General features: G+C 45.1%; 1 protein-coding gene across 5 annotated transcripts in view; it reads right to left on the reverse strand.

The window, feature by feature from the left end:
* Positions 1 to 8,990, reverse strand: part of CD99L2 (CD99 molecule like 2) — a 118,693-nt gene extending 109,703 nt beyond the window's left edge. For 2 of the 5 annotated variants that reach the window (XM_081277616.1, XM_081277613.1), the window contains exon 1: positions 8,726 to 8,987. In XM_081277616.1, coding sequence (XP_081133742.1) covers positions 8,726 to 8,792 — 67 coding nt within the window. In that variant the 5' untranslated portion in view covers positions 8,793 to 8,987. Of the gene's footprint in view, positions 1 to 8,725 lie in introns of all 5 variants that reach the window. The other 3 variants (XM_081277615.1, XM_081277612.1, XM_081277614.1) reach the window with 3 other exon arrangements.
* Between the last annotated feature and the right edge of the window lie 18,911 nt (positions 8,991 to 27,901).

Genomic DNA, 27,901 nt, shown 5'->3' on the forward strand with positions numbered 1-27,901 from the left:
CAGTGGATTCTCTGGTCTCCTGGATTCCAGTTTGGTTTAGGTTCCCTCAGTGTCTCAAAGTGTCCTTAGGGCAAAAGAAATACTTAACAGTTCCATCATCCCAGTCTAGCTGAAAGAGGAATAAAGTTTTTTTTTTAAATATCAAAATGAGCCCCAGCTGGTCCTTGGCACTGTTTCAACGGTAATGAATTCCAGACTGCAGCAAAACTTTCTGCAGAGGGCATCTCCTGTAATTTGAAAAACAATTCCAAATAGATCCACCTAGCAATGCCAGCCAGATGGCATTGAACAGAGAGGTTCACTGAATAGAGGCCCCTTACTTGCAGATTCAACTACCACAGTTTTCAAAGCCATTTTATAGCTGTAGAGTCCCCTGCCATCTTATAAGAAGCAAAGTAGGAAGCTAAAAAAAACAGCACAAAACTGTTGAAGCTAAGAGGAGTCCAGGTGCACACACTCCTGCCCTGGTCTTCTGCCCTCACCCACCTTGGGAGACAGGGAGTCAGCAAAGGCAGGCAAAAGCCACAACACTGAGACATAGGCAGCCAGAAAGGTAAACACAGTCCTCCTCCTCTTCCTCCTGGGGCAAGCATTGCTCAGACAAATAAAATCTATGGTCTCCTGGCCCTAGACTGCAGGACTCCACTGTAGATGGCCTACAGCAAGAGCCACATTCAAATGCAAAATCCATCTCCAGTCTCCTTATAAAGCAGTTCAGAATCAAACTAAGCAATAGAAATCCCCAGGGCCCTCCAAAGTGTTTCTAAACACTTGCTGCTACACCAAGAACATATATTTCAAAATCTTGAACTTAGACCATACTGGTGATTGATTTACAACAATGTAAGGAAACATCACATACTCATTTTTCAAAGATGAAGAAAATGCTAATATCTAACTCTTAGCTTCTGTTCTTATTTCTGCTTTAACAAAACATAATAAACTTAAAGATTTAAAACAATGCATATTTATCTTTTTTAATATTTATTTTTTAGTTATACATGGGCACAATATCTTTATTTTATTATTATTTTATTTTTATGTGGTGCTGAGGATCAAACACAGTGCCTCACGTATGCCAGGCGAGCATGCTCTACCACTGAACCACAGCCCCAGCCCAGCATATTTATCTTAACAGTTCTGGAAGTCAGAGGTCCAATCCGAGTCTCACTAAGCTAAGCTTATAGTGTCAGCAGGGATGGTTACTTCTGGAAGCTGCAGGGGAGAAACCAATCCTTGCCCTTTCTGGTTTCTAAAGGCCACCTACATTCTGGCTCCTGGACCCTTGAAAGCCAGCAATGGTCAGTCAAGTCGCTTTCTCATGGCATGACTGACACTGACTCTTCTGCCTCCATCTTCCATATTTAAAGGACCTATGTGATCACATTGGGCTCACCTGAATAATCCAGAATAACCTTATTTTAAGGACAGACACCTAGCAACCTTAATTCCCCCTGTTTCCTCAATTCCCCTGCTTCCCTTTTGCATGTAAACTAACACCTATGTATGGGAAAGATTTCGCCACCAGCTCTTCATAACTGTTTATGATGATGTAATGCTTCGACATGCAAGCCACAATTCGCCCATCACTAGACCTCTCAGCAGGCCTCAGGAAGGGCTTGTTCTGGGTTGGAGGTCAGGAACCCCTTGAGCCAGGCCCCTCAGCACCCTAGAGGAAGAATAACATGCAAAGTGCAAAAAGGAAGAGTGCACAAGAAAGGCAAAAACACCGGGTAGGGAACAGAACTGGGAACAGGAAAGTCAGCATATCTGGAAGGTATCTTTTCTGAACTCACCAGGACCAAGTCCAGATCCTCACCCTCATATCCCTCTGAACAGCCAAAAGGAGAGGCCTTATTGTGTCACCTGTATTGGGAAAACTTCAGGCATTTCCTCGGTGCCTACAGTTGCCCCCCTCTGAACTGAATACCCCTCTGTAATTAGAACAAGGATAACTAATTAACTGTCCTTTATATTCCTGTAAAGGAATTTATTTATGCCTGTCTCTACTTGCCAAAGCCTGGAGGGATTTCACAAATTATGCCCTGATATCCTGTGGGCCTTCTGAGGTCTGCTGGGGTTGTTAAGTCATACCTATCATTAAGGACTGGGACCAAGAAGTTGCACTCAAGGAGAGCCAACCAGTGCCTCACTGAACACTTTGAAGAGACACAAAGCAGGTGTTCAGTGAGGCCCGGCTAGCTCTCCTCGAGTGCAACTTCTTCATGTCCATGCAGCAGCTGAGGCTAACTGGCCAGATCCTGGAGCAGACTGCCAATGCAAAAAATCTTATTTTGGACAAAAGATCCAGAAAACTGGGTCCCTACCTTGAAATGAACCTGTATCTGGTTCAGCATTCTTAATTTAAACAACAACAAAAAAAGATCACTAGGTAGCAGTCCTATCTGGGTTGTAATCCTGGCTCTATTTCTTCTGAGCTATGTGACCAGAATCCCCTCATCTGTAAGGCAAGGATAATACATAACCTGCAAAATTATTGGGGCAATTAAAAACAAGTTATGTGATATCTGTGCCACACAGCAAGCACTCAGGAGGTAGTAGCTGGTAGCAAGACTTCAGATCTAAGAGTGACACATTCCTGGTCCCAAGATACCTTTGTGAATTATCAGGCATTATATGGTTGAGCAAACAGGTTTAGAGAACTCATTTTCCCAAAGCAACTAAGTGGTAGAAGTGGGACAGCCTCCAGGTATAAAGCCACAATGTCTAGTGCTTAAAGGTTGTGATTGTGGAGTCAGGCAAGCCTGGAATAAAATCTTAACCATGCCAATTAATCTTACTGGATGATCTGAGACAAGTTACTTCACCTTTCTATGCCTCTTTCCTCACTGTAAAATGGTTGCACTGGTTCTCAGTCTCCTTCAGCGCCTCCTAAATCAATCTCACTGTTTTGAGATATACCTAAATCAATTAAGTATATCTCACAACAGTGAAAAGCTGACACTCGATCATGTATATTCATCTTTCAAATTCCATGCTATTGGGCTGGGGATGTGGCTCAAGCGGTAGCGCGCTCGCCTGGCATGCGTGCGGCCCGGGTTCGATCCTCAGCACCACAAAGATGTTGTGTCCGCTGAAAACTAAAAAATAAATATTAAAAAATTCTTTCTTAAAAAAAAAACAAATTCCATGCTATTAGAGGCAAATCAATCAAAGATTTGCCTTATCTATGGTTTCACCTTCTGAGGATTTTCTTTCCTTAGTTTCAGTTATTGGTGGTCAACTGTAGACTGAAAATGTTAAATGGAAAATCCAGAAATAAATGATTCAAGTTTTAAATTTTACGCAGTACCCATTAACAAGTCACTTAGTAGCTTAGTAAGGTTATCAGATCAACTGTGGAAGTACTGCGGTGCTTGTGTTCAAGTAACTCTTATTTTACTTCCTAATGGTACCAAAAGTTGAAGAGTAGTGATATGGGCCGACAGTTAATAAATGGGATGGCATCAAATTAAAAGGCTTTTGCAAAACAAGGGAAACAATTAGGAATGTGGAAAAAGAACCTACAGAATGGAAGATCTTTGACACAGTATCTACAATATATAAACAACTCAAAAAACTTAACACCAGAGAGCTGGGGCTGTAGCAGCAGTAGAGTGCTCACCTAGCACGTGTGAGGCCCTAGGTCCAATCACAAAGATAATATAAAAAAAAGATAAATAAATAAATAAAAGATAAATAAATAAAAATAAAGGCATTGTGTCCAACTACAACTAAAAATTAAAAAAAAACAACTTAACACTAGAAAATCAAATAATGCAATTAATAAAGGGACAAATGAATTAAGCAGATACTTCTCAAAAAAAGAAATACAAATGGCCAACAAATATATAGAAAATGTCCAACATCATTAGCAATTAGGAAAATGAAAATCAACTACACTGATATTTCATCTCACACCAGTCAGAATAGCAGTCATCAAGAATACAAGTAGTGCCGACCACGCTGAGTGCTGACCACACCAAGTGCTGACCATGACTGTGATTCCACGAGGAGTTGAACCACAAAGTAAAGTGAGCAGAGGCGCAGGAGAGGAGGTCTTGGATCGGGGACCCATCAGAGGAGTAAAGATGATTTTTGAGAGGGGGCGGGGTGGGCTGGAGGTCAGGGGACACAGGCGAGATCTGGTCCCGCAGGGCAGACCTTGGGTTTGGCACAGGTGAGGAGGACTGTGCCAGAGGCCCCTCCGTGCCCTGCGTCAGGTGGCCGATCGGGCAGGCTCAGGTGGTGGGCCTGTCTGCAGGACCCCTGGTGAAGGACATCATGGGTTTCAACACACAGCCCCTGGTGGCGGGGGGCTGGCCACGAGGCTGGAGGCCGGAGTCCCACAGGACCCCCCTCAGGGGGAGCAAGCAGTGAGGAGCAGAGGCTCTGCTGGCCCCCGGGGCATTCCTAACCAGTGTGTCTTTGCACCCTGCTTTGTGAGGACCCTGGTGGTAAAAGGGGACATGAGTGTCAGCAGGGACACATGGTCAGAGGCACAGGTGCAAGGTAGGCCCTTCACACAGGGGGGGCAGCAGCGGTGTGTGGCGCAGCGCCCTGGCTGCCCACCCATGCCTGGCACCGTCTGGCTGCAGCAGGGTTGGCGGGGCCAAGTCCTAGGCCCAGGCTGCTGCTGGGGACAGCACTAGCAAGGTGGTGGCTGCAGTGTGTGGCCCTGGGGAGGTGACTGGCCAGTAAAGAGGAGGGACAGCCAGCGGTAGCTCTTCCTGTTCACTTAAGACACAGCCATGTAAGGCCTACCCCAACTTCGGGAATGGTATTCAAGTCGTGATGCCACCTGGTTCCTTGTGTCTCTTGCCCAGGTAACAGCAAAGCTCAGGGGAAGCATTAATACACCACTGTAAGAATTTGAATTTTAGGGCTGGGGATGTGGCTCAAGGGTAGCGCGCCCGCCTGGCATGCGTGCGGCCCGGGTTCGATCCTCAGCACCACATACAAACAAAGATGTTGTATCCGCCAAGAACTAAAAAATAAATATTAAAATTCATTCTCTCTCTCTCTCTCTCTCTCTCTCTCTCTCTCTCTCTCTCTCCCTCCCTCAAAAAAAAAAAAGAATTTGAATTTTAAATCGGAGCCAAGCTAACACAAACCCAATTGTACAGAGAGTTACATAATTTTAGAAAAATCATTTTGCAAGAACTCTCGGCTCTAGCTGTACTCAACCTTATATCTTGAAGTAATTTATCAGAAATTCATCCCAATGTGGTCACAACCTAGGAAAGACTCTTAGCAGTTTTGGTAACAGTTGCATCAGCAAAAAAATCTTTCAAAATTAAAAATCACCAACAGTTCCTTGTGATCTTGCATCTGTGAGAGGAGAGGTTGCCTGCAATCCTATCAACAGAAAGCGAAGTTGCTCAAATTCATGAGAAAATGCTCAACCTCAGTATCATCGGGAAAGTGCAGACCAAAACTACAAGGAGAGCGTACCAATCGCTGGTGAGGAGGCAGAGACAGAGAATGCTCCTGCCCCGTTGGCGGGAATGTGAATTATTGCAGCTGGGCGTGAAGGCTCCTCAAACCACTAAAAATAGACCTATGGATGAGTCAGAAATCTCACTTTGGGGGTATATCCAAAGGAAACAAAGCCTGTCAAAGAGATACCCACATTCTCATGCTTATTGCTGCACAATTCACAATAGCCAAGAAGTGGGATTAACCCAGATGCCCACCAATGAAAGGATGGCAAAGAAAATAGTATGTATGCACAGTGGAATATTATCCAGCAATAAAAAATGACATTCCATCATTTGCAGGAAATTGGATGGTGCTGAGGACATTATGTCAGAGGCACAGGTGCAAGGTAGGCCCTCCACACTTGAATGTGCCTGAAATGTCAGACATGGAAGGACAAGTTCTGCTGTGTTCTCATAGGTACAAGGTGAAAAGAGTGTATCAGAATGTAGGACAGCAATTCCTAGAGGCTGGGGAAGGAAAGAGGAGGTGGCAGACGATCAGAACTAAAACATGGGACAGGGTGCCAGGTTCTGGGTTCTGCAGGACACCAGGTGACTAGTCTCCATACCTTGATTATCTTAGGAATAACAGAAGAGGAGCTCCAAGCCCCAAAGCAGGAATTAAGGAGAGGGAAGCGTTAATGACCCCCGACACACATAGTGCTGTGTGTCAGAACCGCCCACCGCAAATGCAGTTACTGTCTTAATCAAAAACAAAGGAATTTAAGGAGATGCTAACTAGCCTGACCTGGTTATTACTAACTTTAAATCTTAGTGTTAAATCATCACACTGAACACCATAAATATATACAATTAAGATAATAGTAAAAAGATGCTCTTTTGTACTAAAAGAGAAAATGAAATTCCTTTAAATTTTGATAACTTAATAAATGAATTTCCAGAAAAGTAGTCCAGGAAGATGAAAACAGCAATAAAGATATCCTATTAGTAAAGTAAAGTAAAAAAAAAAATACAAGTAATAATAAATGTTAGAAAGGATGTGGAGAAAAACTGTTGGTGAAACTGTAAACTAGTACAACCACTATGGAAAACAGTATGGAGGTTCTCAAAAAACTAAGCATGCAATCACCATATGACCCACCTATAGCAATCCTCAGTATTTACCCTGAAGAATTAAAGTAATCACACTACAGTGATACATGCATACCCATGTTTATAGCAGCACAATTCACAGCAGCCAAACTATGGAACCAGCCTAGGTATCTTCAATGGATAGAAGGATAAAGAAAATGTGATATTGATATATATATATATATATATATATATACACACACACACACACACACACACACACACACACACACACAATGGAGTTTTATTCGGCCATGAAGAAAAACTAAAGTATGGCATTTGCAGGAAAATGCATGGAACTAGAGACCATCATGTTAAGTGAAATAATCAAACACAGAAGGTTAAGGGTCATATGTTTTCTCTCATTTGTGGAAGCTAGAGAGGAAAAAAGAAAACAAAAGTGGGGTGGATCTCATGAAAATCAAAGGGAAATCAGTGGAAGAAATGGACCAAGGGGTGGGAGGAGTGGAAGGAAGGGGTAAATGCTGGGGAGTAAAATTGGTCAAATTATATTGTTATATTGTGTGCATTATATATGTAACATCAAATCCCATCATTATGTGCAACTATTATGCAGCAATAATAAATGTAGAAAGAGGAAAAAAAAAGACCAGTGATGTAAATGAGGCACCAGGGCATAGGACATGGAAGGACAAATTAACTTGGTACTCCATGGCAACGCTGCCTGGAATACAGTATAAAACATGGTATATACAGGGTTTACTGAACCATGTATATACTATTTATGGTTTGAAGCATCCAATGGGAGTCTTGAAATGTATCTCCCGAGGATAAGAGGGGCACAACTGTATACTTTTCTCCACAAATACATATTAGACAGAATAAATTGTATTCCCAAAGTAGAAAATGAAAGGGAAAATTCTAAAACACTTTATCCCTATAACCTGCTTTATTTTTCTTCATAGCACTAACAATATATTCTATAGAACAGATGTGTGTAGTTGGTTTTTTTCCCTCCAACATGGAGGTCAGCTTCAGGAAGACAGTCTTAGTTTTGTTCACTTCTATATCATCAGTTCCTAGAACCAAGCCTGACATCTTTGAAGAATGTTGAATGGCTCTTCTTGTATCAAATGCAGGAAGATGACCCACATGAAAACATGTCCGCATCTTTTGCAAACCTACCTTGGCTAGTACTGTCCACTGTTTTCCAGGGTTCCTGATATGTGACATAAATTTTAGTAGAACTCAATACCATGTGAAAGCTTTTCTTTTCTGAGCTCATGTTTTTCACTAGTTGGATTTACCTTCATTTTCATGAAGCTCAGAGCACAATTCAGTGCTCAAATTGCAGAGTTTCCCTTAGACCACTTTTCTGATGTGGAGATGGGATATAAATAAGTGTAAGAAGATTCTGCTGGTACATGTTTAAGACCCTATTTTTAACCACAGATTGCATTTATTCTAAGACAATGCTTCTCAAACTTGAATGTGCCTGTAAATTACCCAGGGACCTAGTTAAAAAGCTAAATAAAACACCGAATCTGACTCAGTGGGTCAGGGACAGGGCATATGATGCTGCATTTCTAACAATCTCCCTGGTGATGCCAATGCGGTTGGGCCCTGGCCCACACTTTGAGAAGTACAGAGTCTAAGAACCTTGCACCCTTGATTCAGCGAAATTTCTCTCTCCTCTTTCTTGGCAAAATATGACCAAAGCTTGAAACCTGAAGCAGATACCAAAAGCATCTAGGGAGCTGGTTATACCTACACGTCATGCCCTCCACCTCCACCCCCACCCCAGCCCCACCGCAAAGGTATAGGAATCCGCCCAGTAAGTTCCCCAGGTGCTTTTGTTGCAGGTGGCCCCACACACTTTTCGAAAATGACTGCTCTTTCCAAGGTTTTCCCTAAGGTAAACTCGTGAGGACAGCTGTTGTCATCAGTGGTGACACCTGCTTGTTCAGGATTTTAGCGGAGGCCAATCTCCTGGTCTGTAGCTCAGCACCAAGAGAGGCCCCATGTTTCCTCTCCAGCTACACTGATCCCGGCATGGTCGCACCCCGCACCTCCGCCCAGCACAGCCTGGTGCCTCAGACTCAGGCCTGCGAGGCGAGGGCCGGGCCGCTCAAGCACAGAGCGACCCCAGGGCCCCCAGGGCGGGGTCCACACGCGTCCCCCGCCTGCCTTACCTCTCTGGACCAGGATAGCCAAGAAGAAAGCGAGGGAGACAAGGACCGCCGAGCGCCAGGCCACCATGGCTGGGACAAGGCGGAGGGGCCCCAGAGGAGGACAGCGCGAGAGGACCCGAGGGGCAGGTCGAGGAGGAGCAGGAGGAGGAGCCCTGCTACCACTGCAAGGCCCCGCCCAGAGCCGGTACGCGCTGCGCGGCCCCGGGAGGGCCGGGGAAGGGGACGCGCAAGTGCTGGCGCCTGCGGGCAACGCGGCAGGGGCAAGGCCGGCGGGGCGGGACCAGGCTTGGGTCTCTGTAGCGGGGCCGCAGTCTGAGGGCGGGGGCGATGGGCGTGGCCAATGTAGGGAGGCGGGGCCTCAGGCACCCAGTGGGTGGAGCGGTCTGATTTCTGGGGCGCGGCCCGCACACCCCTTCCCACCTGGTTCCGGCCATTGAAAGCACTTAGGGGCGGGTGGGCAGGGAGTAATAAGTCGCTTGAGGCCGCGAGCCGGAGGCTGCCGTGGCGGGCGTGTGCGGTGACTACCCCCTGGCCTGAGTGCACTTGTCGGAGCGTCTGCCAGCTCGGTGACCTTGGCCAGGACTCTTCCCCTTCTGGCCCTGAAATTCTCCCCAAGAAAGACTGTTCCCCGAGGACCCCTCCAGCCGCCGCTCCAGAACCGAGCATAAGAGCCTTTCGCTGCTCCCTGAAGGAAGATGTAGTGAACCCTGTCTCAAAACTAAAGAAAAGGTGCCGTTTTTTTCGTGTCTGACCGCGGTCAGCAGGCAGCGGCCCGGGGGGTGCCAGGGCGGATGAGAGGAAGCGGGACCGGCCCAGAGGCAGAGCGCCTTGTGCTCGGGAGACTTGGTGTAGGGCCAGGGTCTGCACTCCCTAGGCTTTCTGAATGCGTTGAAAGTGCAAGTTCACAACTGCAGAATCAATCTGGAAAACCCCATTACCAACAAACGCGCTGCAGTCCTTTCCCATGAACACCCGCAGATAGAGATCATCTCCCTGATGGAGAGAAATCAGATTCTGACACCACCACGGACAGCAAGATGCCCCGCTGCAACCTTTCCGTGAAAGCTTTGTAGAAGAGCCCCAGCTGCAAGTAACATTCAAGGACAAAGAGAAAGCGCCACTGCGCTCCGGAGTGGCAGCATTGAGCCTGTCCCTGCCATTATGGTTCACAGAAGGTGCTGGGGCACATCTTTCTTATAGAGCGACTACTGCCACTTTCCCCCAATGCCCATTAGGCAGCCTTCCTGTGCCCCACCAGACCTGCAGTGGTTCTCCCTGCCTCCTCAGCTTCCATTCATTGCTCTGAATCCTGGGGCTGCAAAAAACCAAATGGTGTGTAAGAAGTCAGTCTTCTGATTTTCAAAGCAGTGTTTATTTTGTTACATGAGCTAGAGAGTGAACAGAAGTAGCTGCAGTCACTGAACTGGCACTCTACACATGGCACATTTCAGGCATTTACCTTTATATTTTATTACTTACAATGACCTTATGCATCACTGCAATAATTAAGGAGGGTGAATGAGCTGGGGGTTCCTTGAGGTTGAGGAGGAAGCCAGTCTCAGGCCCACAGCATCAAAGGAGGAAGTCCTCCTGCCACCACCAAAAAAGGAGGAAGCCCAGTCCAATAAATGGCTAAGAATTTGTACTTTAGTACCAGATGTGGTACAAATACTGGCTGGACCTGAAAAGTGGGCAGCCTAGCACACAGTGATGATGGTAGAATTATTACTTGTTGTAACAGCTGAAGAAATATTGGCACTGTTGTCTGTGGGAGGTTACTGTGTATTCCAGACTGTAGAAATGTCCCCAATTTTTCCACTAAATCTAGATGCCCTGGGCCATTATTTAACTGTCTGACCTTGGTGGTAACTTCTACTAATGGACCACTACACTTCATGGTCTATAGGAGCCCTTCAGACTGTGATGGGTAAATGCTGTGGAAAGTACAACCCCTGAGGTGAGGCCATCTCAGTCAACTGCCGCAGTCCAGCTGCAGCAAAAACGGGAGGGGAGGGGGGTGACAAGCAACTTGTGTACTTTGATACAGCAGGAGTGGGAGCCGTTTATTGTAGGATCGGAGGGGCATATATACATTCCACACAGCTTATCTTAATTAACATAAACTAGATACAGCAGTCAACCAATAAGGAATCTCCACACTTAATGGCTCGCTGGTGTTACTTCACAAACCACTCCCTCTGCAAAATGCCAGGCACCATCTTGACTTGTTTACAGACTCTAACAGTCAACAGGCAGTGTGACACCCAACCGAAACTCTGCTACATGTGCATCAGAGACAACTGAACCCGCCAGCCAAATGCCTGCCACAGTAATGTGTGATAGGACTGTCTTCTAGCTCAGGGGCAGTTTACACACTGCAATCTGTGGGCCAAATCTGGCTCACCCACTATTTTGTGCAACCTCCCAGCTAAAAGTAGTTTTTACATTTTTAAATTATTGCCAAAAACTCAAGTATTTTATGACATAAAACATTAATACAAAATTCAGATTTCAGGGCTATGAAGTTTATGGGAACACAGCCATGGCCATTATTTTCTGTATTTTCTATGGCTATCTTTGTGCTACCACAGCAGAAATGAGTACTCGGAACAGAGACTACAGGGCCCACAATGCCTAAAATATTTGTTATCTAGCCCTTTACAGGAAAAGATTGCTAACCTCCATTCCAGCAAATTGAACAATGGCATGAATTTATATTGAGTGGTGAAGATGTGGAACCTCAAAAGAATGCTTCTCTAGAACATATGATAAGCACACACACAAAAAATGACCTACTCTCATACAGGAATAAAAACCAAGAGAAAAGGACAATGGTTATCATGTGCCAAAAGACACTCAAAAAAAAAAAAAACTCATTCATTAAAATATTGCAAATGCCCAAGATCAGTTATCGTACCAATGATGCCAGATTTACAGGTAGGTAGTTAGTGTAGTTAGGTGAATCGGGTCTAATATTGAGTAAAGAAAATGGAGACCATGATTGAGAATGGAGTCCAGGAAACCAGAGCTGCACTTGGGGAAATTGAAATGTTAATTGCTGAGAGCCATTGCCAAGTAGGAATGACGCATCGAAATTTCCTTGCCAGCGTACCCCATGTTGCTTAGAGGACATTCGCTGTGACATTGCATGTATGCTTTAGTAAGGTGACCTTGCTCAAGGACCAGGGCAGATCCCGGTTTAGAGCTGATCAGGTTTTAGGGAGTATCCCTTCCTTGGGTTTAGGAAAGTTCCAGGTTTAAGGTGTACCCTGGGGGGGGGGGGGATAGGGCGTACCCTGCTGCCTCAGGCACGCCAGATCCTTGAGTTCCCGTTGAGTTCTTGTGAGATTCAGAAAGTATTTTGGAAAAAAAGCCTCGTGGAGTAGGTGAATTGGGCGGCAGGAGAACTGGGATTTCCCCAGAACGTGTGTAGAGGCCAATGTGAGTTCGGGAATAAAGAATTGCTGTTTGAATCTACAAGGTGTGTGGTGGCTCATGATTCTGTGCCCAGCCAAGACTGCGGCAGTTAATGTCCCCAAGGCCCAGAACCCATCCTAAGGAACTGTTAATGAAGTAGCTCCCAGTAAACATGAAGGTGCTAATCAAAAACCACCCCAGGCCCTTCCTGGTCAGATTACTCCTTCAGCCCACCCAGGCCCCTCCTTTTGGCCTTTCCATCTGCATTCTAGCACTGAAAGATAAAGGGAAACAAAGGAAATGAGTGTGGGAAAGCTGAAAGAAGACCTTAGCTGTAAAAAAGGGAAGACCTCACCCTTCCATGGATTCTGCCCGGGGAGAAGTAAAAACTTCTGTCCTTTAATTCTGCTGTCCTTTAACAAAGCCTTCTACTTTCCACTCTACACTTGCCTCTGCGTGCTTCTCTGGTTATATTTCAGCATTCGGGGAAGCAAGGACTCATCACTGGTAAACAGCAATAACACCAGATAACTCTCCCTTTGTGTTATGATGCATATGGAACCTAGTTTGTCTCTCTGTGTCTTGTAAATTGGGTTAATATAAGTCTATCTGATGAATGTATGAGGTGGAACTCAATTGGATTGCTGCTACCTTGCTGAATTGCAAGTAAGCATGAAATTTATATACATAGGGGCTGGGGATGTGGCTCAAGCAGTAGCGTGCTTGCTTGGCATGCGTGCGGCCCGGGTTCAATCCTCAGCACCACATACAAACAAGGATGTTGTGTCTGCCGAAAACTAAAAAAAAAAATAAATATTAAAAATGCTCTCTCTCTCTTTAAAAATAAAAAGAAAAGAAATTTATATACATATAGAAAATTCTACACTTAGAAATCATGATCTGGGGCTGGGGATGTGGCTCAAGCGGTAGCGCGCTCGCCTGGCGTGTGTGCGGCCCGGGTTCGATCCTCAGCACCACATACAAAAACAAAGATGTTTTGTCCGCCGAGAACTAAGAAAAAATAAATAAATATTAAAATTCTCTCTCTCTCTCTCTCTGTCCCCCTCTCTCACTCTCTCTTTAAAAAAAAAAAAAGAAATCATGATCTGTACCTGCAACACATACACACATACTTCCCTTTGTCAATACACCTGAGTTCTGGGACCAACTCATGGCCAAGCCTGACTCTACCATACACCCTCCCCTTGTCCCCACCCTCTTTTCTCCCTCCCCAGGAGCACTTAACTGCTGAGCAACATCCCTTTTTATACTTTAGAGACGAGTCTCACTGAGTTGCTTAGTGCCTTGCAGTTGCTGAGGCTGGCTTTGAATTTACAATCCTCCTGCCTCAGCCTCCTGAGCCATTGGGATTATAGGTGTGTGACACTATGCCCAGCTCCCACCCTCTTGCTACACCTGAATTTCTCATGCCCTGAAAATTGTCACCAATTGGAAAAACCATTTTGTCCTCCAAGCCCCCCTCCTAAAATGCCTGCCTTTCCCCAGCTCTGGCCCACGCAGAGAAGTGTGGTGTGCACAAATGTCCACCAAGCTAGCCTGAGAGCACAGCAGACACACAGGTAAGACTGGGAGGTTTACACTAATGTGAGTTCAGTAGGCTCCTGAGGGCCAGCCTGGTATTCCCAAATCTCATCACACACTGTGTTCAAGGGAGGATGTGTTCTAAATTACAAAACAGCTGTTATCTCAGGGTCCCTGAGCCTCTGCAGCCTCCCAGAATAAATAAAATCACAGTGCTATCACTAAAGCAGAGTTCCTGTTCTTGCTCCCAACTGCCTCTAAACCCACCCTCAATACTATATTTCAGCAAGTCCCTCAAGGGGGTGTCACTCACTCATGGCCCTCTAGGGTCCTAGCTGGGTAAGAGATGGAAAAGAACACTCTGACTTCCACCATGCTCCTGCTGTGCAAGCCAATTAAGAGACAAAGACTTGTTTGGACAAATGTCCCCCTCCCCCTAAAAAAAAAAAAAGAAACACTAGAGTACTGACCTTTATTCTGAAATCGTGAACTTTTTTGGAATACAAAAGTCCTTTATTTCCTGCAAAGATCGCAGTGTTTCGCAGTGTTTTGTTTAATGTGCTTACTTTGCAAAATAAAAAGTTGGCAATACTACTGTTCCCAAAATTTAAAACGAATAAAATAAAATAAAAAAGAAATTTACTTGGCAAAATTCACAAAGCTGGGAACCACCAGCTATCCTAAAAATATTCAGCCTACTCAGAGCCTTGATATAGAGGAATTTTTGGAAGATACTCCATATGTCAGTAGAAGCCTCTCATATTTTTCAAGTTGTAAGGAAATTGTTTCAGGCTTTTCTGCCACTCCCCAGGGTGTCCTCTCCCTGCCTCTTGTCCTGGGGATTGAACCCAGGGGTGCTTAACCACTGAGCTCCATCCCCAGCCCATTTTATTTTTACTTTGAGGCAGGCTCTGGCTAAATTGCTGAGGCTGGCCTTGAACTTGTGATACTCTGCCTCAGCCTCTTGAGTTCCTGGGAATACAGATGTCTCTACAGTGCCCAGTTCCACCGCATTCTTAATGTCTCCTCTCTTTGTAGCATGGCAAAGTCAGCTAGAGACTTTAATGCCATGCTAATGAGCAAAGATTTGAACTTGAGAACAGAGGAAAACTACATAAGGGTTTTAAGCAGCATGTGGGGGTGGGGGGAAGCAAGTGGTACACAGGAATGTGACCCATATCTTCTAGGGGGAGGGGATGGGGCCATGAGTCTGTATTCAGGGAATGGATGGGGTGTAGGTAGTGATAGAAAGAAGGAAGTGATAGATAGATAGATAGATAGATAGATAGATAGATAGATAGATAGATAGATAGAAGGAAGGGCCTCGATGTATGGCCTGACCCTGTTCTCAGGACTGGGAAGACTCCAAGAAGTCCAGCGACTCTGGCAGTTCCCTATAGGAATGGACATAGAAGACAGGCAATTAGAAGTACATGTGATTCAGGCAGTTAGAGACAGAAGCACTGGGAGCTGTTGGGACTCTGGGGCAGACCTTTTTCCAGTGGGAGAATCAGGGTACAGACAATTTAGAGGAAAGGAAACAGTTCCCTGGTCAGATGGGGGTTGTTGTGGTACAAACACTGAGCTGATAGCCCAGAAATGAGTGGCCATATGGAATTTGAGTTGCCTACAACCTGGTCATGCAGTGCTTGTAGACCAGGGTAAATTTAGACTCTCCTAGAAGCCAATGTCAACCTCTATATGTTTTAAGTGGGAAGGGGTAGCACTACAGGGTGACAAGATCAGAATACTGGCATTTCATGGTTCTGTTTCTCCAAGGAACTTCAAGACTTTTGTTGTATAGAAATAAGAATCTGCCTTAAAAAATGCTGCTCTAAGTGACAGGAACCATCCAAGAGTGAAAAGCTGGGAAGTGGGGAGAAAGAGTCCCAAGAATCCTACAACCCTTCTCAGGAGAGGTGCAAGCCAGCATGGGAAAGGGAGTTAGAGAGACACAGCCAAGATTGGCTGGGCAGGAGCAGCAGCTTCACTCTCAGTGCGCTGACTTCCCTCTCCAGTTTTCTGCAGAATCCCCTGCCCCTTGTCGCTCCTGTCTTTCATGCTGCAGAGTCACTTATCCCAAGAAAGGCGCCCTTTATGCAGAGATCAGAATCATCTCATCCTTTTTTTTCCTTTTTAGATATTCATGACAGTGTCATCTCATCCTTAATCCCTGTAAGGATTCCCATTTGGGATTTGAAGGGCTTAACACCCCAAGGACAACATGGTGGTGATCAATGCAGTGCTGGCCACTGTGACAACAGACCAGAAGAAACAGTAGGAGGTGCAACAGGGTCACAATTTCATTTCAAGGCTCATTATTATGGGAAACAGCCCTCTTCTTTTGAAATCTCTATGCAGAACAGCTAGTATCTTCAGGAGGTCTGCGTGTGGAGTCATGCAGGGCACAACCTCATACCTGCGTGTTTTTCTAATGCACAGACTGTTCTGTATATTTCTTTTTAATTCTCAGTTGAGTTCATATGGAATTTGCATAAGCACTTGGCAAGAAATAAATTATGTCTCTGTAATATTTCCCAGACAGCATTTTCTACTCTGAATCCTGACCTCAATAGGAACAGGACTTAACATTTGCCTCCCAAATGTGGAGTAGGAATTTATTTAGCTTACCCAGTGAAGTCTCCCTCAAGCACTTGAGAGACTTTAAACCACACAAACCAACATTTGCTCTCTTTATGTTGCATTCTAGTCATTAAGCAGCCTGAGAAATTTCCCAGAAAAAGTTACAGAACACCAATGTGGAATACAACATTCAACTAGTAGTGATAACACTTTATTCAAAAGTGACTTTTTAGAGACACTGCAATGTCTAAAACACAACTGTCCCCCCTTTCCCCCAAATCACTTTGCTCCTCCCCTAGACCTAGGAGGCAGCCTTCAACCCTCTCCATCCATTCTTTCATGTGTGCCCCATCCCTGCCTGGAAAGCTTCTGGGTGCCTCCTTCAGCCCATTTTCCACCCAGCAGCTAGAGGGTGCCCCTTTAAAAGGATCTGGGATCCAGCTATCCCACTCCTTGGTCTATACCCAAAGGACTTAAAAACAGCATACTACAGGGACACAGCCACATCAATGTTTATAGCAGCACAATTCACAACAGCTAAACTGTGGAACCAACCTAGATGTCCTTCAGTAGATGAGTGGATAAGGAAACTGTGGTATATACACAATGGAATACTATTCAGCATTAAAAGAGAATAAAATCATGGCATTTGCAGGTATATGGATGGAGCTGGAGAATATAATGCTAAGTGAAGTTAGCCAACCTCCCAAAACTAAATGCTGAATGTTTTATCTGATATAAGGAGGATGATTCATAATGGGGTTGGGGGGCATGGGAGGAATAGATGAACTCTAGATAGGGCAAAGGTGAGGGAGGGGAAGGAGGGGGCATGGGGGTAGGAAAGACTGTAGAATGAGATGGACCTTGTAAGATCAGGCAAGGTGGGCAGCGACCAAAGGAGGCAGATTTAAAAAGCCTACTGACTGAGGCTTTATTTGAGATATCATTCCTGGGTGGAACTCATCAGACTGACAGAGTGGACAGGAGAAGGTCATGAGGAGAAACCACATGGGAGCTTGACCGGACTGGGATTTTATGGGGCTAAGGCAGGAGGGAAGGGCTTGGGACAGGAAAAGTTATTTTTAGAGTCCCTTGTCCCCGCAGGAGTTGGTTGGGAGAACTGGCTGAACTCCAGGATCAGCCAGGGGGCTGCTGATTGACAGGTGTTGGTCAGGAGATCCCACTGATTGACAGGCGTTTCCATAGGCACCTGATTGATGTTTCTTTCCCATGCAGGCTGTTTTGTTCTAAGTCACCACCACCGACCTGACAGACATCATTACCCCAAGTACATGTATGAAGATATGAATAGTGTGACCCTACTTTATATACAACAAGAGATATTAAAAATTGTGTATACAGGTAACACTGATTGGAACTAGGAGTTGAAAAGAGGAGGTGGGATTAGAAAGATCAATAAAAGCTTCAAGGAGCCAAAGAAGCTAGAAACCTGGAGCCCTGTGTCACTGTCTGACACTGCTAGGATTCTGAACTACCTGCCAATCGTCCATCTCTGGATCCTTTCCATGCAGACTCACAAGGATGAGCAGCGCCCCCCCCCCCACCACACACACAAACATACTCCAGGAGCTGGCAGGGCAGCCTCCTGAAGGACAAGTCCAGAGCCGTCCTGGATCTGGAGGACCTGCCCATAGAGCTCTTCCCACCACTCTTTGTGGAGGCCTTCAGCAGGAGACACACTGAGGTCCTGAAGAAAATGGTGTAGGCCTGGCCCTTCATCCGCCTGCCCCTGGGGGCCCTGATGAGGAAGCCACAGCTGGAGATGATCCAAGTGGCACTGGATGGGCTGGACATGCTGGCTGCCCAGCAGGATCGCCCCAGGTGAGGGGGGCCCTGGAAGGGAGCGCCCTGGGCATCCAGGGAAGTGATGGCTGTGAGCAGGGAGAGTGGGTGCTGAAGTGTGTTCCACAGGCTTCCTGTGCTGCCAGCAAGGAGGGTTAGAGAGGCCTTGGCCATGCTGAGCCCCATCTGGGAGGGGCTTCCTGATGTGGAGGTGCTTGTGGCAGCTGCCCTGACCCTTGAAGGAGGTTTTGCCTGCCCCTCGCTCAGCTGGTACAAGTGGAGGCACCAGGCTGGATTGGAGGGTAAAGGAGTAGAGAAAAGTGAGACAGAATAAAGAAGTGGAGTGGGGAGCAGCAGCTGAGAGGTGAAGGAAGGGGCCTCAGCACTGAGACTCTGCTGTTTTCCTTGCAGGAGGTGGAAACTTCAGGTGCTGGATTTGCGGAAGGTTCATGGGAACTTCTGGAGGATGTGGTCTGGAGCCGTGGTCGATGCCTGCTCACCAGAGGACATGAAGGAGAGGCAAACAGTGACAGCCCCTCCAGAGACAGGGCCCACTCTGCCCTTGAGGGTAAGCCTGTGCTTTCAGCAAAGACCCCTGAATGCATTCCTCTCCTTCCTCTTTCAGTGAGTAGTTGAGAGGAAGGGTCTGCTACAGCTGTGCTGTAAGAAGCTGCAGATGTGCCCTTTGCCCGTCCATAGCATCAAGAAGATCTTGGAGAGATTGGATCTGGACTTTATCCAGCAAGTGGAAGTGCAGTGTTCCTGGAGACTGTCCACCTTGTCTACTTTTGCTACCTATTGGGGCCAGATGAGCAACCTGAGGAAGCTCTTTTTCTCCCACGTCTAGGTGTCTGCCTATGCTTCCCAGGAGGAGAAAGATCAGTTGATGGATGGTATTACCTCACAGTTTGCAAAGATGGACAGCCTCCAGAGGCTGTACCTGGATGGTATCTTCCGCCTAGACGGCCATCTGTGCCATATGCTCAGGCTCCTGAAGACCCCTCCTGGAGACCCTCTCAATAACCAACTGCCAGCTTTCAGATCCAGACTGGAATAATCTGTCTATGTATCCAAACCTCAATCAGCTAATATACCTGACGCTGTGGGGCATCCAATTGACCAGTTTCAGTCCTGAGCCCCTCATAATTCTGCTAGAGAACGCTGCAGCCACCCTTGAGACCCTAAACTCGCAGGACTGTGGGATCACCAACTCCCAGCTCCAGGCCATCCTACCTGCCCTGAGCTGCTGCTCCCAGCTCAGGGTCTTGAGCTTCCATGGGAATGACATCTCCATGTCGGTCCTGAGCAACTGCTTCACACTTCCAGGCTGAGCCAGTTGAGCCTAGAGAAGTACCCTGCCCCTCTGGAGAGCTATGATGCCCAGGGTGCCATCCACCCAGGGAGATTTCTCCAACTCTATGATGAGCTGATGGAGATACTGAGGGATGTGAGAGAGCCAAAGGACTTCCTTTTCCATACTAAACCCTGCCATAGATGTGGCAACCGGTTTGTCTATAACCTGCCCTCCAGTCTGTGTCGCTGTTGGCTGCCTGCCTAGTGGGATGCATATATCAGAAATGTTATCCTGTGCACTTGAAAATAAAGGGTAAGAAATGAAAAAAATGTGTATATGTGTAATATGAATTGTGTAATATGAATTACACAACCAGAGATATGAAAAATTGTGTATACGTGGGCTGGGATTGTGGCTCAGTGGTAGAGTGCTCGCTTAGCATGTGCAAGGCCATGGGTTCAATCCTCAGCACCACATAAAAATAAATAAACAAAGATACTAAAAAAATAAAAAAGAAAAATTGTGTATATGTGTAATATGAATTGTAATGCATTCTGCTGTCTTATATAACAAATTAGAATATAAAATTTTAAAAAGGAGCTGGGATTATGTCATTCCCTTGCTCAAACCTTATCAATCTCAGGTAGAGGGGTGGCTCTCCATCTGACTCAGATGAGGACTGAATTCTTGTCTGTGGTCTGCAAAGTCCTATATGATTGGATGCAGTCCCTACTTCCTGTGCAACTCCCCAGCTCTTTCCTTACCTACAGCTTCCCTCTGCCCAGTCCCATCTCTTCCTTACCATGCCATTTCACCTGTCTGGGAGGACTTTTTTGCCTTGCCTTTAACTGGTGGTTTCAGTCTATCCCTCAGGCTGTACTAGAACATACTGTAAACTGCCAGCCCAGGAAAAGATGGAATTCTTTGTTCGATTCTACCTTAACACCCAACTGTGAGTTCAGCTTCAGGTTCAACTTGCTTGGAAATTTGCTCTTTCCATTGGCCCCATTTCTCAACCCTACCAGCATGATTGAATCATCAGTGAAATTGTGTTTTTACATTGAGGTAACATTCACATGAAAAATTAACACTTTAAAAGTGATGTGCAGGGGCTGGGATTGTGGCTCAGCAGTACAGCACTCGCCTAGCACATACGAGGCCCCGGGTTCGATCCTCAGCTCCACATAAAAATAAATAAACAGAATAAAGGTATTGTGTACAACTAAAAAATAAATATTTTAAAAAAGTGATGTGCAGCTATCACCTCTACTTCCAGAACATTTTCATCACCCCCAAACAAAACCCTCTGCTCACTAGGCATTCCTCTTTCCCCCTCCACCAGCCTCTGGCAACCACTGATCACCTTTCTGTCTGAGTTGCCTAATTCTAAATATTTCATATAAAAATGAATCATATACCATGTGGCCTTACTGTGTGTGGCTATTTTCAGTGAGCAAGGTTTTGAGGCTCATTCATGCTCTACCACCTATTTGTTTCCATCGCTAGGACAAAATATCTAAGGCTAGATAATTTATAAAGAAAATAAGTTCATTTAGCTCACAGTGTTGGAGGTTAAAAGTCCAAGATTAGTTGTCCTCATCATTTCAATCACTGGTGAGGACCTTATGGCTGCTGGCATCACAATGGCAGAAACACATATGGCAGAGATCACATGGTGAGACAGAAAGCCAGAGAGATTCAGGGGTCAGTCTCGCTCTTTTATAACAATCCACTGCCATGGAAACTACCTAGGGTCCCATGAGACCTATATTATTCTCTTCCAAGAGAAGTGCCCTAATGACTTAATTACCTTGCACTAAGTTCCACCTCTTAAAAGTTCTAACACCTCCCACCATTGCTGTACTGGGAACCAAGCTTCCTGTACAGGAACCTTTGAGGACCCTCTCAAGTCTCATCTACCACATCATTCCATGTATCTGAATTTCGTTTCTTTTTATGGCTGAAGTATTTGCTTGTATAATATGCCATATTTTACTTATCCATTCATCAGTAGAAGGGCATTTGGGTTGTTTCCAATTTGGGGCTATTGTGAATGATGCTCCAAGGAACATCCATGTATATAAGTTTTTTTTTTTTTTTAGGTTTTGCTTTTTTATTTTTTGTAGTTGTAGATGGACACAATCGCTTCATTTTATTTGTATATATTTTTATGTGGTGCTGAGGATTGAACCCATTGAATGCTAGGCAAGTGTTCTTCCACTGAGCTACAGCCCCAGCCCTAGTTTTTTGCTTTGTGTGTGTATGTGTGTGTGTGGACACATCTTTTCATTTCTCTTGTTTATATACATGAGCCACTTGGTATCAACGGAGCTATTAAAATCACCCCTTTCAGGGTTGTACTTCCTGAGTTTTCAATGTACTTGGCCTGAGACCATGGCGGGGCAAACTAAGGCTAGTGAGTCAAGTCCTGTCCACTGTTTTCACATGGCCTTCAAACTATTCAAAGAATAGTTGAGAAAAATTGTAAATGAGAATATGTTGTGACACACAAATATGATGTAGCACGCAATTTCAGTGTCCATAAAGTTTTATTGGCACATAGCCACACCCATTTGTTTGTGTACCATCCTCTATTACTGCTTTTCTATGGTCCATAAAGCCAACTCTGCACTATTTGGCTGGGTATAGAAAACTGTCACTGGCTCCTGCCATCCTCCATTCTCAGTCCTTCTGTTTCTTAATCTTTCTGTGGCCATGGCACAATTGAGCCCTCTCTACTTCCTGAAATGTGTTCTTCACTTGGCTGCTGAAAACCCAGTCTCTCAGGGAGCTGCTTCTCTGCACCTTGGGAGAGCTACATTGGGGGATGGATTTGTGCTGCCCAGCATTCAAGAGCTGGGGCACTTCAAGTCCCTCACACAGATGTTGTTGGGGTGGGGATAAAGGTTAGGAATCACTTTGTGGCTTGAGCAAGTCACTGTTCTTCTCTGTACCTTGTTTTTCTCTTCTGGAAAATGAGTTGGTTAGACTGGACTATCTCTAAGATCCCTTCTACTTCCAAGTTCTCTGATAATCATGGTACCAAACACTATCACCTGCATTCCCTTGTCAAGTCCTCCCAGCAACCAAGGAGGAGGGCACCATTTCTATTAATATCATGACCTTGTAGTTGATACAACAAATCTTCTAAAAAGGGAAACTGACTTTAGTCAAGTCAACCAGCAAGTCAGCAGTCAACTTGGCATTCAAACTCACATTCTGCCCAGCCCAGTCTTTCTGGTAAGATGGATGAGCTAGGTGCCTGCCGTGTAAGCCAAATGAGGCTTCAGAGAACTGTGTGCCTGGATGTGCTCTGTGTTATGGTTGTGGGCAGCTGTGAATGGTACCTGAGATGAGAATAATAATAATTTCTTGAAAAGCCTTGGGCAATGTGCCTGGTGTTATGATAAGCACTTGACAAGTCTCATATTTAATAATTTTGATACTCCCATGAGGGGGCATATTAGTTTCTCGTGGCTGCCATAACAAATTACTGCATGCCTGGGGGCTTAAAACAACAAAAATCCATTCTCTCACAGTTCTAGAGGCCACAGTTCAAAATCAAGAAGGTAGCAGGGCTGTGCTCCCTGCAGGCTCTAACAGAAAACCCTTTCTTGCAACTTCCAGCTCTGGGTGGCCGTCAGGCAATCCTAGACTTCCCTTTCCTGTAGGTACACAACTCCAATCTCCACCTCTGCCTTGGCATGGCCTTCATATAAGGACATCAGGGATTGGATTTAGGGCCCATGCTAATCTGATATGACCTTATTTTGAGATACTTAATTACATCTGCAAAGACTCTATTTCCAAGTAAGTCACATTCTGGGGTTCCCAGTGGACATTCATTTTAGGAAATACTATTCAAGTCACTACAGGGGGTAGTTACCAGCGTATACATACAGAAAATAATGGAAAGTAGGGACTTGAACAGATATTTGTGCATATATGTCCATAGCAGCATTATTCACAAAAGCCAGAAGATGTTTACAACCCAATTGTCCACTGAACAATAAATGGATAAACAAAATGTGGCGTATGCACACAAGGGTATACTATTCAGCCATAAAAAGGAATGAATGCTGATGTAAGCAACAACATAGATGGCCCTCGAAAGCATTATGCTGAGCCAGAAATCAAAACATTGATATTGCATGATTCCACTTATATAAAGTATCTTGATGGACAAATTCTTAGAGACAGAAAGTACATAAGAAAATACCATGGGCCAGGTACAGTGGCACACATCTGTAATTCCAGCAACAGGGAGGCAGAGGCAAGAGCTTCACAAAGTTGAAGCTAGCCTCAGCGACTAAGTGAGACCCTGTCTCAAAATAAAAATATAAAGAGGGCTAGGGATGTAGCTCAGTGGTAGAATGCCCCTGGGTTCATTCCTAGTACCAAAAGACAAAACGAAACAAAACAAAAATTACCATGAAGTGGGAGACAGGGGAGGGAGAGGAATTATTTACTGAGTATAAAGTTCAAGTTGGGGATGATGAAAAAGTGTCCAGTATAGATAGTGGTTACGAGTACACAACATTTTGAATATAACGCCAGTAAATTGTGCATTTATATATAGTTAAAATGATAGCTATTGTGTTATGTATATTTTATCACAATTTAAAAAAAACTTAAAAATGTGAGCCTGTAATCCCAGCAGCTTGGGAGGGTAAGCCAGGAGGTTCACAGGTTCAAGGCCAGCCTCAGCAACTTAGCCAGGCCCTAAGCCAATTAGGAAGACCCTGTCTCAAAACCAAAAAATAAAAAGGTCAAGGGATGTGGCTGAGTGGTTAAGTGCTTCTGAATTCAATCTCCAGTACCAAAAAAATATATACATAGATAGATAGATATAATATCTGAGTCATTAAGGAACTCATTTATAAGAAAATAGAAAGATGGTCTCCAGAAGTGCAGGGCAGCCAGCACTACTCTTACACCCTACTACCCGCTCAGTACACAGCACGCCTCCTACCTCCTCACCTTGCCTCTGGTGAGGGTCCCTGGAATGTACTAAGATGGTTTGGCAGGGCAGCCCACTGGCACAGGATTTCTGGAGCCTGTCTCCACAGTGTCTCCTGAAATCTGGTTCTCTCCCCTTCCTTTCTGCTTAGGCAGAGTCCTGAAGAGAAAGAGGCCTTCACACACCTGCATCTCCTTCTTGCTCTGACATTCTTGATATCCAGCTCATTTGTGATCACAGGTATCTGCTTTCTGCTCCCTCATTTTGGTCCCTGCCCAGGGACAGGGTCCTGGGGGTGACATTTGCCATCCTGTACCTCTGTGTACTCTGTGCCTATTTCCATGTTGGTCCCCAGAAAGCAGGTTGATTTCCCCTCCTGACTGAGTGGTAGCTTGTGTCCCAAAGTGTCCACAACCAAAACCATATCTTCCTTTACATATAATGTCCCCTGGCTCCCCATTGTCTACAGGATCAGGCCACATGCCTTGACCTGGCATTTAATGTCCAGCCTCCCCTGCCTTAGTTCAGCTGGCACAATGTGTGACCTTACTGTCCCCTGAATGGACTTTCTGCTTGCCTGCCTCCTTGTCTTTACTTAATATGACTTCTGCAGCCTGTTGAACCTTCTCTTAGCCTTTCCATCCTTTTATTCAAATGATAACGTCCCTCAAGCCCCAGGTTAACATGTACTTCTTTATCAAAGTCTTCAAAGGGCAAACATCCATCTGTTTAGCAAGGTATCCTGTGTGACAGACTTGGTTGGGCATTTCCCTTATTTATTTTTAACTATACCCTATGTACATTTTATCAAGAAGGAAAGCTTCTGGAAGCCTAGGGTGCAGCTTCCCTTGTGTTTCTCTAGTGGAATTGTACATGGGATTGTTGTGGAGTAGACATTGGTGGAGTTGGGTCAGTGAAGAGGAGGGGCATATCTAAATCTGTTTCTGCAACTCTTTCCTCTGCAACCTCCACTCTTCCCATAAAACTCCAGCATGAGGGTGGTCCCAGACTCAGAATAGGACCTTGTCTCCCCAGCTCTTTTCTCATCTTGGGGCTTAGCTCCAGTATAAAGCCAATAAGTACTCTCTAAAGGAAGCAGTTAGTTCATGGTGAGATCCTACTTCAGAGGGTATAATCAAAAAAGCAGATAATGACAAGTATTGATGAAGATTGAGAGAAATCAGAGCTGTCACATACTGCTGGTGGGAATATAAAATGGTATAGCTTGGGAGTTCCTCAACAAGTGAACTGTGGAGTTATTCTATGGCCCAGCAATGCAAAGTACTCCTAGGTATATACCCAAGAGAATTGAAAGAGCATGTCCAGGCTAGGAGTATAGCTTTGTAGTAGAAACTTTGTGCAGCATGTGTGAGGCCCTGGGTTTAATCCTCAGCTGAATCCCCAACACTGGAAAAAAAAATAATCATACCCAAATGCTCATGGCAGATTTGTTTACAATAGTCAAAGTGGAAATGAGGGGCTGGGGATGTGGCTCAAGCGGTAGCGCGCTCGCCTGGCATGCGTGCGGCCTGGGTTCGATCCTCAGCACCACATACCAACAAAGATGTTGTGTCCGCCGAGAACTAAAAAATAAATATTAAAAAATTCTCTCTCTCTCTCTCTCTCTCTCTCTCTCTCTCTCTCTCCCTCTATCACTCGCTCTTTAAAAAAATTCTCTCTCTCTCTCTCTCTCTCTCTCTCTCTCTCTCTCTCTCTCTCTCTCTCCCCTCTCTCACTCTCTCTAAAAAAAAAAAGTGGAAGGGCTGGGGATGTGGCTCAAGCGGTAGCGCGCTCGTCTGGCATGCGTGCGGCCCGGGTTCGATCCTCAGCACCACATACAAACAAAGATGTTGTGTCCGCCGAAAACTAAAAAATAAATATTGAAAAATTCTCTCTGTCTCTCTCTCTCTCCCTCTATCACTCTCTCTTAAAAAAAAAAAGTGGAAATGAGTCAAATGTCCCTGATGAATAGATAAAGAAAATGTTGTTTGTCCATATAATAGAATAGACAGTAAAAAATAATTAAATATGGATGCACACTACAAAATATATGAACTTTGAAAACATGATGCTAAGTGAAAGAAGCTGACACAAAAGACCATACTGTGATTATGTTTATACAAAATGTCTGGAGTGGTCAAATTCATAGAGACAGAGAGCAGATTAATGGTTGTGTAGGGCTGGTTCAGGGAAAGGAGGGCTGGGAGGTGATGTCATAGGATGCCAGGGTTTCTTTTGGAGTCATGAAAATGTTCTGCAATTAGATAATGGTGATGGGTGCACAACCATATAAATGTGTTAAAACATACACAAGCACATGTTGAATTATATACTGAATTATGTGGTATATGAATTGTATCTGAACAAAGCTGTCATAAAAAGAAAGAACCAACTGGCAAGTGTATTTTGAGTACTGTTTCTATACTAGACATTGAGCAAATGTTTTAAAGGCTCCAAGATTCTCATCAAAACCCTATCAGACAGTGTGAGAAGATACATGTCTGTGTCCCCACAAAATTCATAGGTTGAAGCCCTCCTCTCCCCATGTGATATGAGAAGATGAGACCTTTGAAAGGCAATTGAGTCACCAGAGTGGGACCCTTATAAAAAGAGATACAGAATACTGTCTCTGCCATTTGAGAACATAGCAAAGACACAACCATCTACAAGTCCCAAAAAGGGCTCTCATAGATAACAACCATCTACAAGTCCCAAAAAGGGCTCTCATAGATAACCACATTGCTAGCAGCTTGATCTTGACCTTCCCAGCCTCCAAACATATGAGAAATAAATCTCTGTTGCTTAAATCACCCAATCTATAGTATTTTGTTAAAGCAGCCTGGCCTAAATAATACAGATAGGTACTATTTTTTCACCATTTTATAACTGAGGAAACTGAGGCACAGTAAAACAGCTTGCTCAGGGTCACACAGCATGAAGTGAAACCACCAGGACCTGAACCTACAGACTCTGGCTTGAAAAACTCTCCACTTAGCTGCCTGTTGGGTAGGCATATGTGTTATAGAGTTTGGGACAATTGGTTTTTCATTAGCACTGCTTCAGAAGAAGAGTTTGAGGGGTCCTCAGGCCCCAATAGTTACATTGTTCTGAGGAATTCTGCCAAAAGTGTCTCCAAAATTAGTGGCTAGGTCTCTACCATATCTGTAGATAGGTAAGATAGGCCAACTCCCCGGGAGCATTTTAACAAAGGCCAGGTTAAGTGCAAAGAAGGTCCACTGCATTCATCCAGAGGAGCTTTACAGGGTGGGCTGCTGCTGCCCTCTGTCCTGCCTAGGCCTTGAAATTAGGACTGACACACCAAGCCAAGCCAGCAGGAGTGCTTATTGTCCTAAAGCTACAGTCAGGAGGACTGGGAAAGAGCCAGAGTGGTCATCCTGGCCTTTAGTTTTTCTGATGGTTCTGTACATGTTTCACAGGCCCAAGGCACAGGGAAGAGATTCCCAAAGCCAATATTGGGACCTGGCATTGCTTTTTGCTAGTGGGAGATGTCAGTTCTCAGTGAATGGAGGATGGCATTCAGCTTTAGAGGTTGAGAGCATGGACTCTGCAGTCAGCC

Source organism: Spermophilus citellus, assembly GCF_964194105.1.
Source record: "Spermophilus citellus genome assembly, chromosome: X".
NCBI classification, from domain to species: Eukaryota; Metazoa; Chordata; class Mammalia; order Rodentia; family Sciuridae; genus Spermophilus; species Spermophilus citellus.